General features: G+C 44.5%; 1 protein-coding gene across 2 annotated transcripts in view; it reads left to right on the plus strand.

The window, feature by feature from the left end:
- ZZEF1 (zinc finger ZZ-type and EF-hand domain containing 1) overlaps positions 1–12,122 on the plus strand; it is a 74,807-nt gene that overhangs the window by 24,647 nt on the left and 38,038 nt on the right. For both annotated transcript variants that reach the window (XM_081843428.1, XM_081843429.1), the window contains exons 15-26: positions 1,009–1,178; positions 1,401–1,531; positions 2,027–2,097; positions 3,270–3,384; positions 5,017–5,176; positions 5,336–5,457; positions 5,563–5,685; positions 6,574–6,740; positions 7,034–7,115; positions 8,192–8,393; positions 9,049–9,197; positions 11,282–11,522. In XM_081843428.1, the coding sequence (XP_081699554.1) occupies positions 1,009–1,178; positions 1,401–1,531; positions 2,027–2,097; positions 3,270–3,384; positions 5,017–5,176; positions 5,336–5,457; positions 5,563–5,685; positions 6,574–6,740; positions 7,034–7,115; positions 8,192–8,393; positions 9,049–9,197; positions 11,282–11,522 (1,733 nt within the window). The remainder of the gene's footprint in view (positions 1–1,008; positions 1,179–1,400; positions 1,532–2,026; positions 2,098–3,269; positions 3,385–5,016; positions 5,177–5,335; positions 5,458–5,562; positions 5,686–6,573; positions 6,741–7,033; positions 7,116–8,191; positions 8,394–9,048; positions 9,198–11,281; positions 11,523–12,122) is intronic.

Genomic DNA, 12,122 nt, shown 5'->3' on the forward strand with positions numbered 1-12,122 from the left:
CTCCTCCGTGGCTCGCTTTGGTCGCTTTGAAACAGCAAAGCGGGAGAAGAGCCTCTGAGTGGGGAGAAGAGAGGGACAGAGAGCCTGGTTACAAAGCACGGATCCACATGGATCCTCAGGATTTTTGCACTGGGTCACCCCAAATTCACCATCAAGCATGTCCATGGCTACAGCTTGCATCAAAAAATCATGCACCCACTGTTGCCTGGGGCCGCAGTGGTGCAAAAACGTGGTTACAAAGCATGGATCCTCAGGATTTTTGCATTGGGCTACCCCAAACTCACCGTCAGATCACATGTCTGTGGCCGCAGCATGAACCACAAAAATCATACATCCACTGTTTCGTTTAGAATATTTTTTTTCTTGTTTTCCTCCTCTAAAAACTATGTGCGTGTTATGGTCGGGTGCGTGTTATAGAGCGAAAAATACGGTAAATTACCTCCTAAAAACAAGTCAGGATCAAGCAGAGGTTGGATGGCCACCTGTTAGGTGTGGCTCCTGCATAGCAGAGGGTTGGACTAGATGGCCCTTGGGGTCCCTTCCAACTTTGCAGTTCTAGGACTCTATGTATTGAGTGCAGGTGGGGAGCCTTTTGGTAGTCTTCTTCCATCAATGGATTTAGTGATAGCACCCTCTGGAGGCATTTGACTCTCTTAGCAATGCAATATGGAGGCATTTATTCAGCTTTAAACATCTTGATGGGCTTTTGGGGGAAGCTGTCCACAGACACCTGGAGGGCTAGGGAGAGTGCAAGCCGTAACTTTGCTGTCTGGGGGCTGATGGGAGTTGTTCAAAACATCGTGAGACACGTCCACCCCAGCCCGGTTGGCGAAGTTTAGTGTAGAGCTTGCTTCTACCTATCTTGCTCCTGCATTGAAACCCACTCAGGATGGGATGAGAATCACATTATTTTGCTTGCCTCCAATTGGTCGTTCATGACAGTGTTGCACACGGGGTTATGAATGGATTTTTACTACATCAGGGTTGTGACCCTTCCTCCCACCCTAGCTCAAGAGAAGAGTGCATTGATGCCCAAGCCATGTTGCTGCGGCTTCTCCAGAGCTGCTTTTCAGTGCTCACATCGGATAACAAAGCTGCAAAGACTCAGGAAGCTGCTCAGAGCAAAACGTCTGACAGCGCAGAAGCAGCAGAGGAACTCTACAAGCATCTGTGTGAAGGTGATCTCCTCACTTCAACCTACCACCCCGTTGCCTTAAAACCCATCTTTTCCATTAATAAAGGGGGGGGGGTTAGCATAGCCTGGTGGTAGAGCCCAGCCACTGTAAATTGCCGGGTGGCATTGGAATTTCATGCAAAAGCTTAGGAATGCAGGTAAGGAAATGAGATTCAGGTTGCTCTCAGTTAAACAGAAATCTCTCTTTGCATTTTTTTATGAGCAGTTGTAGACAGCGACAGCGAGTCCCCATCACTGAAGACCTTGAAGCAGGAAGTGAACAACACATTGCTGAACGGAGCAGCCATCTTTTTCCCCCACAGACACACCCGGCGGGAGCAGCTTTTTGCAATGTTGGTATGTTGTGGACATAGATATCTTAGTAGTACCTTAGCTTTTGCTTTCTCTCTGCAAAACCCCTGTTGGCCACCTCTAGCAAGCTGACTACATTTTTATCCTCCCCACCCTGCAAGGATCTTAGTACATCACCTCCCCGTTACTTTATATCCACACAACAATCTTGTGAGGTGGGTTAGGCCCCAGAGTGCAGCACTGTCATTCAGAACTCTTGACATCTGCATAATCTGCTAAGAAGTAAGTCCTGCAGAGTTTAGTGGCACTTGTTTCAATGTTGTGGATATAGAAATGCAGCCTTGGATAGCATCGTGGCTGGTTAGCATTTGAACTCATGTCTTCTCAGTTTACGTCGAACTCTCCGATCACTTTCTGATACAGGCTATCAAAATGTCATGCTGCCACAAACCTTACCCCACCCTTAACATATTTTACATGAGGGGGAAATGTGTGAGCTTTTTTTTTTAAAAAAAAATCATGCTTTTTATTTTTTTCCAGAAAAACATAACAGAGCAGGAACACAAGGCATCTGTCCACCTTACTTTCAAATCCCTCTGTGCATATTTCAGGTAAGCAACTTTGGCTGCAATCTGATACACGCTTACCTGGGAGTAAGTCCCACTGAGGTCTTTAGAATCAATCACCGCTTCAGAGATGATTGTAAAGTAATAGACGAAAAAGGCCTTAGAATTGAGAACAAATGGCATGGGAGAAATTGAAAATTTTGCCAATACAGTGGTACCTTGGTTCCCGAATGCCTTAGTGGTTGAACAATTCGGCTCCTGAACACTGCAAGCCCAGAAGTAAGTGTTCTGGTTTGCGAACACTTTTTGGAAGCTGAACATCTGACACGGCTTCTGCTTGAGTGCAGGAAGCTCCTGCAGCCAATCAGAAGCTGTGCCTTGGTTTTTGAACAGTTTCGGACTCCCGGAATGGATTAAGTTCAAGAACCAAGGTAGCACTGTACTCATATTAGACAACAGTTATTTGATTTTAAGAAAACCAGCTTAATAGTTGCAGGATAGGGAAAAAAGAGACTGGGTGATATCCAGTATCATACTCAGAGGAGGCTAACTGAAATCAGCGGTTAAGTAACTGAAGTGAATTTACTTATTTTAGTACATCAACTCTGAATACCCCCGCCCCCAATAGTTGTATTTTATTTTGAAATTTCAAATTCCACTGGTTAGGGTGTCAGATTATATGACCTGAGAGACCCAGGTTCAAGTCCCCCACCTGGCCATGAAGCTCTCTGGGTGTGACCTTGGAGGACATTCCCTGCCTCTCAGCCTAGCCTACCTCACAGGGTTGTTGTTGGGATTAAATGAGTGGAAGAACCATGTACACCCCCTTGAGCTTCTTTGAAAAAAGGTGGGATACTAATTTAACAAATGAATAATCAAACAATGTAAGCGGTGTCCATTTTAAAGATCTGTTTCCTTGACTAGTTTCTGGAGAAACAAGTTAGTTTTACTAATAATGTAATGTTCCAGTTTTCTTTCTAAAGAAGGAGAGTGGAAGCAGTTAAATTAAGGGGTGCTAATTGCTGTGGATCTGTAGTGAGGAGAAGTTAGCTGGGTACGACCCCGATATCTGCAACCATAAGGAGTGTGGGTTAGGGAGATGACATTTGCTCTGCTTGAAGGTTGGGATATTGAAGCTGATGGATTCTGCAGTCTGGAATGGTTGCGTCTGGGGAGCCTTTAAGAGCCATGCTGTGAAAATGTCTGTTCTTTGACAGTGACCAGGATCCAGGTGGGCTCCTCTTGTTGCCAGACAAAGGACCTTCTGCAGATGTTGATGTGGATAAAGTGCTTGCGGTGACAGAAACGCTCCTGGCAGTGACATCGAGAGAGGTAGTGCTTCCAGTTGGTCTTTGGGGTAGTTCTTGCATGTGGAACGGCTAACCTTTTATTTATCAGCAAAGTCCTCAGGACTGGATAAATTACAGGCAAGGATCGTAGCTGAGCGGTAGAGCACCTGCTTTGCATGCAGAATGTCACTGATTCATTCCCCAGCATCTCCAGGCAGAGTTGGGAATCTCCCTTGCTAGTCATTGTTGACAGTACTGAGTGAGATGGATCAATTTAGCATTGAATTGAAATACTTTATTGTCACTTGTGCAACTTGTATACGGTGAGATTACACGAGCACCCCCCACTCAGCTCTCCTAGTCTTAATTCCCCTCGTTTACTGACGCACACCCACCACCAAACCCAAAAGTCAGTTGCCCTGTTGTTACCTTTTCATTCAGCAGCCTAACAGCCCACGGATAGAAGCTGTTCTTTACCCTGTTGGTGCAACTAATCATGCTTCTATATCTTCTGTCTGAGGGCAAGAGATCGAGAAAGTGCCGGCCAGGGTGTGAATCATCCCTGAGAATTTTCCTCACTCTCCTGAGGCAACATTCTTTCGCTATTTCATCTATTTACTATTTCATCTATTCATCTATTTCAACTATTTACCCAAGTTATTGGGTAACTTCTTAAGTCTGTAAATAGGTGGCTTTGCATTAGCTGCACCTTGACACTTACAGCCTAAACAGCTGTTAATGTTTTATTAAGATCATTCCTCACCTGTTAATTTATTATTTTTCTTATCTCCCCCCCACCCCGCCATATCCAGTGTCTTCCTTTTGGTTTCTACCTATTATGGCAATACAGTGGTAACTCGGGTTACATGCACTTCAGGTTACATACGCTTCAGGTTACAGACTCCGCTAACCCAGAAATAGTGCTTCAGGTTAAGAACGTTGCTTCAGGATGAGAACAGAAATCATGCTCCGGCGGCGCGGCGGCAGCAGGAGGCCCCATTAGCTAAAGTGGTGCTTCAGGTTAAGAACAGTTTCAGGTTAAGAACAGACCTCCGGAACGAATTAAGTACTTAACCCGAGGTACCACTGTACATCACTGCTGTTCTTTTTCTTTATAAACTGCCTTTCCCCAGCCATAACAGCTACCAGGGCAGTTTGCTGAACACCCTCGTCCCCAGTTTACAACAGTTTGGGCAACCTAAGTCTTAAAAGAAAAGAAATCCAAAAACCAACAGGCAAACACCTAAACAAATAATAGAAAAGCAGGGTAATTAAAACAGTGTGTTAGGGAAGTGGGAAACCTTGGACCCGGGGACCAAAATGCACCCATCTTCTCTCCCATCCCTGGTCATCAAGCCTCCCTATCTAGCCTTTGGGACACTTCCCAAGGCCCGCCACCTGCCTTGAGTGTTTGTGCCTGGCTGAAATATGTCTTTGAACTCTGAGAATGCCTCTTGTTTGCCTGAATGGAGGATAGAGAGCATCGAGGAAAGAGAGAGGTGTGTGTGTGTAAACCAGCCTACTGTGCAAAGGTAAAAATGGTGTGGGTTGCTCTTACCCACCACTGACGTATGGCCCCCCAAAAGGCTGCCCAGTCTGCAAAAGCTTAACCACCCTGTTTTAAGTCACTTAAGGCCAGCATTTCTGACAACATGAAACTTTTTGCATTCTGCAGTGCGAAATGTTGATGATGGGCGTTGCCCAGCAAGACACGGGTCCTGTGCTCTCGTCCTTATTCTGGTCTGTCCAGGGCAGCCTCCTTTCCTGGTGCTACTTGCAACTTAAGGGCAGTGATGCAGCACCCAAGAGCCTTGCCGTAGAAATCCTTACAAAATGTAAGTATCTGACCAGGAGCGGTCTCTTAACTTACCTTTTCTATAAAAAGTCCCAAACGTGCTGATGGGAATTGTACTTCAAAACACCTGGAGAGCAACACGTTGGGGAAGGCTACTCCGCATTGTTTAGTAAGCCATCTTTTGCTCTTTCCTGTCTAGATGTGCAGCAGTTCCTGCGGAGCATCAGGACAATTTTAGAGTCGCTTCTGTCCCAACACAGTGGGAGAACAATAGTGGAAAAACTGAGCAATTCTGTCTTTTCCATGGTAGCCCGCCAGCTGGTGAGTGAACTTATGGGATGCTTACGACAGCTGTGGGTGGGTTTTCTTGATATATTTTTAAAAACAACCTGTAATTCTAACAGGGCACCTTTTGTCCTTCCCCAGATGACCTTCCTGCAGGACTTCTGCACTTTAGACATTCCACATCGTACCCTCCTGCAGGATGTCAGCATTTTGACAAAGCTACTGAATGACCTGTCTGCAGAGCCAGGAGATGGCCCAAATAAGGTAGCCTCGGGAAAGGTGCTAATGCTTTCAGTGCACAATATTAACTCTGCTGTTAACCACGTCGAGTGTGTTTTCTGTTTAAAGTAGGATAAGAATGAAATGAAAATGGACTCTTGCTCTGTTAAGTCATGCAAAAGATGGGTGTTGACAAAGGGGCCCAAGTCTGAGTAATGCTAACACTGCTGTAGAATCTGAGGCCTTCAAGTCCTGGCGCATGCAGATACCATGCTTATAAATACCTATCTAGGTAGGCCTGCCTAGTGCTACCAAGGGACCCAGTCGTTCAGTGTTTTTCTTTTCTTTTCTTAATTGACATTATTTACAGCCCCAGACTGCAGTAGGTAGGGTATTAGATCATGCCGTATACAAAGCAATCAAGCAGTGAACAGTCAGAAAGGGAAGTGGTAACACACCAGTACAAACCAAGACATCCATATTTCCCAAGCCGGCGTGGGTAGTGAATATTGAGCACCTGAGTCTGAAGCTTCAGAAATAAAACCCCACGAGATGGCATAGTAATATTTTGGATCCTCCTTTCCCCAGGAAACACTTCAGTTTATGTGCGTAATTTTCCCCTGCAATACCCAATGTCCATAGTTTCTTATACCCCACAGGCAAATGCAGATTATTTTCAGTGTTCTTCCTTTCTAGGCTATTGAAATCCTAGCCAACATCCATGTCAAAAACACTTTAGAGAGACCAGTTTTCATGTTGTCCATTTACCTCTGGATTAAGCTTGCAGATATGCACCAGACACCTGGTTATTTCAGGACTTCCTTTTCCTGGATTGGCATCTGGGGAGCCGAACCGCCCTTGGCTCCTTTTATAATGGTTTATTATTATTATTATTATTATTATTATTATTATTATTATTATTATTTGTGCCAGGTGGGCATGGAGAGTTGGCAGCAGGAGCAGCCGGTGGTGCTTCGGACATGGGCTGCAGAATCCCCACATAACTACGAAAACAACTGCCACGATGTCACCGTCTTCCTTTGTCCGGGGGCAACTTACTTTGAGGTGGAGTTTGACGAAAGATGTGAAACGGAGAGGAGGTAACCTTGCAGCAGTTTTCATCTTGGGTGTGACTTCCATGTTAGCACCTCTCTTTTGGCCCCATTGCTGAAGGCTCACTCATACATCTGTCAGCCCAGCCCCTTACATTCCTGGGAAGGTCTAGCTAGGCAGGGGCGCCCCCTCAATCCTACACCTTCAGGATTGTTTTGCATGTCTCTTCAGTGCCTAGCTGTGCATCTGAGCTGTCCCAGTCAGGCCCCCCAAAGGTTGCCAGAACTCACCGGTTAGAGAAATTCTGTTCTTTTAATGCTGCACAAACACATCTTCATAGGTACGATTACCTGGAATTTACTGACGCCAAAGGTGGAAAAACTCGCTACGATACCAAAGTTGGCACAGACAAGTGGCCCAAGGTGAGTGGCTTCCAAATACTGAGAGCGAGCAAGACTTCTGTGTGACGCAAAAACCCACCACGGTGGCACCACACCCAGTTGTTCCTGGCTTTTCTCGCACCTGCGCTGGAAGGTTTTTTATGGAGAACCACATACATACCTTGTTATTTAAGAACATTGCCTTTTGGGGACTCAGCACTGAATCTTGCTTCACAACATACCCCAAAAGTAGGGGTGGCCAATGTGTGGCCCACTAGATCAGCAATTGCCAAATTATTTCTTTGCCAACCCCCACTTGGTTCCATAAACTCATCCCTTGTGCCCCCCCCCCCATAAAAAGAATAGCGGTTTGCATGACACACTAAGGAAGATAATAACACAGTCATTGCTCATTTATTCAAACTACAGTATTTAGTTTAATTAAGTCAACAAAATGGATGAACCTGATCCAGAGAAACCAGCTTTTCAAAGACTGATAGTCATTTGCACCTGCACCACCACCCTGCCACCTTCTTGCCTCTTAGCATCCCCCCCCCCCAAGCTATGATACCACCACTCCTCTAAATGTTGCTGGACTGCAACTCCCATCAGCTCCCGCCAGCATTGTCAGTGAATGATAGGAATCGTAGTCCTCCAATGTCAGGAGAGCCACCAGTTGGTCATCCCTGTGCTGAAGACTTGTATGAACTCACAAATGCAAGAAAGTATTTCCTATCGCTTGAAGGGGGTTAAAGCCTTCATTCCAGCTGGGCAGTGTCATTTTCCTGACAGGCAGGTTTCTGAACTGAAGTTTCACTATCCGATGGTATTTGCTTTATCCATTCCTTAGCATCAAACACACTGCCAGGCTTTTTGCAAAACTCTTGAAATAGGAAGTTTTGCATTGCATCCTTCCGTCAAAACTTCCCAAGGTTTCTTTCACCTAATAAAAAGACGATGCATTTCATTTGGCTGGGGAGGTGTGCTGTGTGTGTGTGTGTGTGTGTGTAAGAGCTGCAAGCACGATGGAGGAATGTTGGGTTATCATTCATAGCCCTGCTGTGACTTCCTGTCATGTGACACTTGGCAAAAACCTCACCTGTTTTGTTGCTCTGTAGAAAGTGACCTTTAAGGCTGGCCCTCGGCTGCAGTTTCTCTTTCACTCCGACAGCAGTAATAACGAGTGGGGCTACAAATTCTCTGTCACTGCATATGGCTTGCCAGATGTGGAAGTTTCGTGGGGCCTGGACCTGCACCTTCTCGTAGCCAGGCTCATGGGGCGCCTGGCTTCTCAGAGCATGGTGCTGAAATCCCAACGAGGTGCGTTGAGTTCAAGCATTTCTTGAAAAGTGTTCAGGGTGTGGAGCTGTGGCGAGGATCCTTTATGAGTTGTAAGGCTGGTGAAGGAGGGGTTTGTTTTGCTATAAACTGAGGCAACGTAGTTGTCTTCAGTCTCCAATGCTTTCCTGGTGATTTATTTGTTCATTAGGTTTGTGTACGTTACCATTCTTAACTTCAAAAAGCTCAGAGCAATTCACAGTTAATCCTCTAGCCACCGCACTGAGTAGCATGTGAAACTTTGATATTGGAACCCCAGGTTTAGATGACTTTTGACTGAATCCCTTTAGCCAATTTTACTTTCCTTCGTCTGGCTACCTACACAGTAAAATAAATTAAGTGTGTACCCTGTTTCTCCCCTTCCCCCAATAGTTGAAGGTGACTTTTAAAAACGTGTGATCTAAAACAACCAAAAGCAATAACATTATATGCATATTTTGAGCCCTAGAAAGAGCACCTACATCCAAGGTGCCTACGTCATATTGTAAAATCCACAAGGCTGGCTTCTGTATTTTATTTCCTTTTCACTTTCCATTGATTTAAAGGTTACGGGGCTAGAAATTTAAGATGCATAATATAACAGATATATAGCCTTTACTTTTCTAATATCACTGCCTCTTTTTTCCCCCTTCCCCAGAGTCAGGAAATGAAATAGAATTGTCTCCTGCAAAAGTGGTGTCTGTTCTTAACTCTCCTCTGTGGAAGCCGGTCTTCAGGCATCAGATGCGTTCTGAGCAAAAGCTGGGAGCTAGAGAGCGTAGCCAAACGCCGCAGGAAGATAAAGAGGTATTTCAGCCAACGTCCAGAATGTAGTCGCACTAATGCATGGAGCACTTCAGCCCTTCTGCTTCTCTTCAATGCTTCCTCAGCTGATATTGTACAGTAGTCAGATGACCACTTCCAAGTGCTACCCCAACACAGGTAGCTATGGCCAGAGATCACAGTGGAAGAGTGACCAGGGCTAAGGATGGGCTGGGGCAGAAACATGATGAGGATATATTTCATTTGATCTCTGGTCACCAAGCAGGTTTATTGCTGGCACAAGGGTTGTTGGGCTGCTGTGTGGTAACTGCAGGAGATTTTAGTGGAGCTGTAGAGGAGGGCATCCTGAGTAGCCTGCCCCTTTTTTTTATCTTATTCTATTTATTTAACAATTTATTTCCTGTTTGCTTATAATAAAACCTCTAAGCGGTATGCACAAAATATTAAAATTAACAATAAAGACAAATCAAACATTCTGAAATAATTATAATTAACAGGGTTGTGTTTTTTTTTAAATATATATATATATTAAAACATATCAACAATCTACATATCTGGGTACGCTTGCCTAAACTAAAATGTTTTCAGCAGGTACCAAAAAGAGTACAGTGAAGGCCACCTGCCTGATGTCCATAGGCAGAGAGTTCCGAAATGTGGGTGTTGCCACAATAAAAGATTGATTTCTCACCACTGTGGCATGAGTATTATTTGGCACCTTTAACAGTGCCACTTCCACAGATCAAAGTGATTGGTTAAGCATACATGGTGTGAATAAAGTGGTCCCAAGCTGTTAATGGCTTTATATACCAATAATAACACCTCAAACGTGGCTCAATAAGAAATCAGGAACCCGTACAGACCTCTGAGCTGAGGAGTTGCATGCTGACGGGGTCTTGCTCCTATAAACAACTGTGCTGCAGCATTCTACATCAACTGCAGTTTCCAGGTCATACAAGGGAAGCCGCACAACAGAGTACTTTGCAGGAATCCAGTCTTGAAGCTACCAGTGCCTGAACTACCATGGTCAAGCCCTCCTGGCGCAGGAATGGTAAAAGCTGTTGTACCGAGTGCAGCTAGTAAAAGGTGCTTCAAGCCACTGAGACTCCCTGGGCCTCCAGTGACAAAGCTGGATCCAGAAGCACCTGATTGCACATCTGCTCCTTTAGGGATCTGTTTCTTTCAATTAAAACGGAAAGCTAAACCATAGTTTGGCATTACTGAGAGCAGCCCTAACTTTTCTCCAGGCTCACATCTTATCTTGCTTCTCCTCTAGAGCAACTGTGAGGACTTTAGTGTGGGGGAAGTCAGGAGGTTCCCTTACTGTGGGTCAATAATAACAAGATGAAGAATTCAATAACGTTTATTGATTGCACGTGCAAGGTAGAACCCCCCTGTGTGGAAGTCTCTACCAAGGAATTAAACACAGTGTATGCATAGGTGTAGAAGTGCAACATAGTCAAACCCTTCCCTTCATTACGTTAGTTTATTCGGTCATAAAGCATCATTAAAGCAACACTATTTGACATGTGCAATTAGACACTTTTGTTGTCGCCTTATTTCACACCATCATCTTTGCTGCACAAGTGCTTCACTTGCATTTCTCTTTGAAGCTTCTACAGCATGATTTGTTGCATTTTCCAAGTTTCTCGATGTCTCCAAATGTTTTCTTACCTGTAACATAGCTTGCTTACTCCCTTCCAGACACATCAAATACGGCCTTCCTTTCTTTCCACTTAGCAGTTTCTCTTCAATACAACTTAACTGAACGATTTAACTACATCTGGAAGCTTCTGATTAACCATGACTTGTTTTGTTGTCAGTCCCAGACAAAATGTGGTTAATCTTAACTATGGTTAGTGGAAGCAAAGCCACCTTCAAACAATTTAATTGAAGCTGGCTTGTTCTCACTAATCACAGTTTAGGGGTCAGATGACACACTAAACTACAGTTAATATAAATTGGAAGCAGAAAATTCTTGTCTTTTTGTGACTGCCAGAGGGGGAAGGGAGCGTGTATGAGCCCAGATAGAGGGCAGACAAGACTCATTCTTGTAACACTAAACCACTTTGTACTGTTACCAACTAAATCTCTTCTAATCTTCTTTTCAGGCCACAAACTCTCATGCCAACAACTGTCATAATTTTCTCCTTGACTTCGCAAAGTCAGACTCTGCCCAGGAGTTCTGTGGGCCAAATTCTGAGCTTTTCAAAGGACTCGTACAGGCATGTAAAAAACAGGCCCCAAAGACTGATATAGTTGCTGGTTCCACTATTGATCAAGCTGTCCAGTCTACATTTGCTGCTCTGGTCTATCTCTCTCCAGATTTGTATGGGAAGCTTCAGAAATATGGTAACTCCTACCTTAGTGAACATACATTCACAGTGAAGACGACTGCTCATATTTAGATGATTCAGTTGTAAAAGTGTGGCTTGTCCATTCTTTCTAAATAATATTTACAACTTTGCTTGCATCAATTTTATGTACATGTGAAAAACCTACAGCCCCTTAGTTTGAATAACACAAGTGGAAAAAATCAGGGCGAGTTGAGTTTCCCTTTCTGTGTTCCAGAGGCCTGACTGGCCTCTGATGAAAGTTGGGCATTTAGTGTCACTGGCCCCGTGATGTGGAGCAGAGTTGGGGTAGGCACCCTTGCTTTTGACTTTCAGGCATCTCTCAGAGACCTCTTTATGCTGCCAGGCCTTTGCAGCTGTTTAAATTGATTAGCCAGTCAATTGAATAATCATTTGTATTGCCCTAAATGGTGTTTTAGTTGTACCCCACCCTGATATTTTATGACATTGTCTCTACGGAAGTATTTTTATACAAAAGTGGGCCTAGGGTGCCATTTTATACAAGCAGCAGAAACAAGTGGCAAACCACTCCATTCTGTATGGTAGGTGGGGACCAGTGTCCCCTGTGTATAGAAAAATGTTTCAGAGAGCTATTCTC

The sequence above is a fragment of the Podarcis erhardii genome (assembly GCF_964252035.2).
Source record: "Podarcis erhardii genome assembly, chromosome: 16".
Classification (NCBI taxonomy): Eukaryota; Metazoa; Chordata; class Lepidosauria; order Squamata; family Lacertidae; genus Podarcis; species Podarcis erhardii.